At 43.4% G+C, this 1,777-nt stretch overlaps 1 protein-coding gene across 1 annotated transcript in view; it reads left to right on the forward strand.

Annotated features, from left to right (window-relative positions):
• Nucleotides 1–488: 488 nt before the first annotated feature.
• Nucleotides 489–1,777, forward strand: part of BTG4 (BTG anti-proliferation factor 4) — a 3,180-nt gene continuing 1,891 nt past the window's right edge. Inside the window, exons 1-2 of the mRNA XM_005427627.1 lie at nt 489–661; nt 1,501–1,638. Of these exons, the coding sequence (XP_005427684.1) occupies nt 489–661; nt 1,501–1,638 (311 nt within the window). The remainder of the gene's footprint in view (nt 662–1,500; nt 1,639–1,777) is intronic.

Here is a 1,777-nt window from a genome sequence, read left to right on the forward strand (position 1 = left end):
GAGGGAGCTTTTGGCTGTTGGGGTTGCTCCTGTGTGACTGATCCAGGGCCCTGGGGGGTTTTATCTGGTTTTTTTTGGTGCCTCTTTAAGCTGTTTGTGAAGTTTATCTCAAGTTTTTACTGTCTCTGCTGTGAAAAGGTGGTATTTTGTTTGGTTTTTTTTTTTTCTATATAAAAGCTCTCTCTTTGTAAGGTCTGCTGCTTATAATGTATGTGAAAAATAAGAGCTATTATGTCTTAAGAAAAACTCTTTTTTATCTTCTAATTTGCTTAGTGCAGATACCTTCTAGTAATGCATTAGAGTGGTTTTAATATCCCAAACTAAATTTAAAATGCTGTTTGGCAGTCAGGCTCATCCAGGCTCTTTCTCTCCTGGCTTGTGTGGATTTTGCAGCATCAGTTTTTGGAAGCTGACAGTGCCTTAATGTTATTAAATCTCTGCTGTGCTGTTCCATCCCTGCTCCAGCACCTCCTGTGCTCCAATTTAAGATGAAAGATGAAATTGCTGCCACGGTTTTCTTCATCACCAAGCTGGTGAAGAGGGAGGACAGGCTGAGCAAGCACAAAATGGAGAAGTTTGCAGCCAAGCTGACCACGCTGCTGTTTGAAAAGTACAAAAATCACTGGTACCTGGACAACCCCTCCCGAGGGCAGGCCTTCAGGTGAGGGGGGCTCAGGAGAGAATGTGGAGCCTCAGGTTGGCATCCAAGAGGCCTTAAAGTGAAATAAATAATGCAGAGGGAACCACCAAGATATCCCTTAAGCATGAAGGAAAAATTATTAATTTGTGAAAATTACTTTTTTTTTTTAACCTGTGAATGTGTGATTAGAGGTGGGAAACTGAGGTGGAAATATTTTTATTTTTACCTGTAAATGTGGGATTAGAGAAGTGAGGTGGAAATATTTTTTTAACCTGTAAATGTGGGATTAGAGAACTGAGGTGGAAATGGTTTTTTTACCTGTAAATGTGGGATTAGAGAAGTGAGGTGGAAATGGTTTTTTTACCTGTAAATGTGGGATTAGAGAACTGAGGTGGAAATGGTTTTTTTACCTGTAAATGTGGGATTAGAGAACTGAGGTGGAAATGGTTTTTTTACCTGTAAATGTGGGATTAGAGAACTGAGGTGGAAATGGTTTTTTTACCTGTAAATGTGGGATTAGAGAACTGAGGTGGAAATATTAAGACAAATGTCTCAAGTAGCCCCTGACTCCCAGGATGCAGAATTCAGGTGGTCTTACAGCGACTTTTGGGATGGTTTTGTTTTAAACACTCAAAGCAGGGACTTGCCTCATCAGCTACTGAAGAGAACTAAAATCGAAGTCCTCTTTGAGCTGATGAATCAACTCGTGAGGCTGAATTGCTGTTTGGGGCTGCGAGTGAGAGCCTGCATCAACAAGTTAAAAGTGCTGAGACAATAAATTGGGATTTTGGGCGTGCTCTGCATGTGCAGGACCTGCAGGGCTGCAGTGCCATCCGCAGTGACATCTCTGCTGTCCCCAGGTGCATCAGGATCAACAGGCACCGGGCTCGGGAGCCGCTGCTGGAGCAGGCGTGTGTGCAGAGCGACGTGGACTTCGAGCTGCTGGGGCTGCCCAAGGAGATGACGCTGTGGGTGGATCCCTTCCAGGTGTGCTGCAGGTGAGCTCCAGGGCGTGCCTTGGCGCTGGGTTCGTGGGGAACGATGGATCTGACTCCGCGTTCTCAGAAGGCTAATTCGTTATTTTATAATACTATATTATACTATGATATAGTCTGCTATATTATATTAAATAATAGT

Source organism: Geospiza fortis, unplaced genomic scaffold, assembly GCF_000277835.1.
Source record: "Geospiza fortis unplaced genomic scaffold, GeoFor_1.0 scaffold37, whole genome shotgun sequence".
NCBI classification, from domain to species: domain Eukaryota; kingdom Metazoa; phylum Chordata; class Aves; order Passeriformes; family Thraupidae; genus Geospiza; species Geospiza fortis.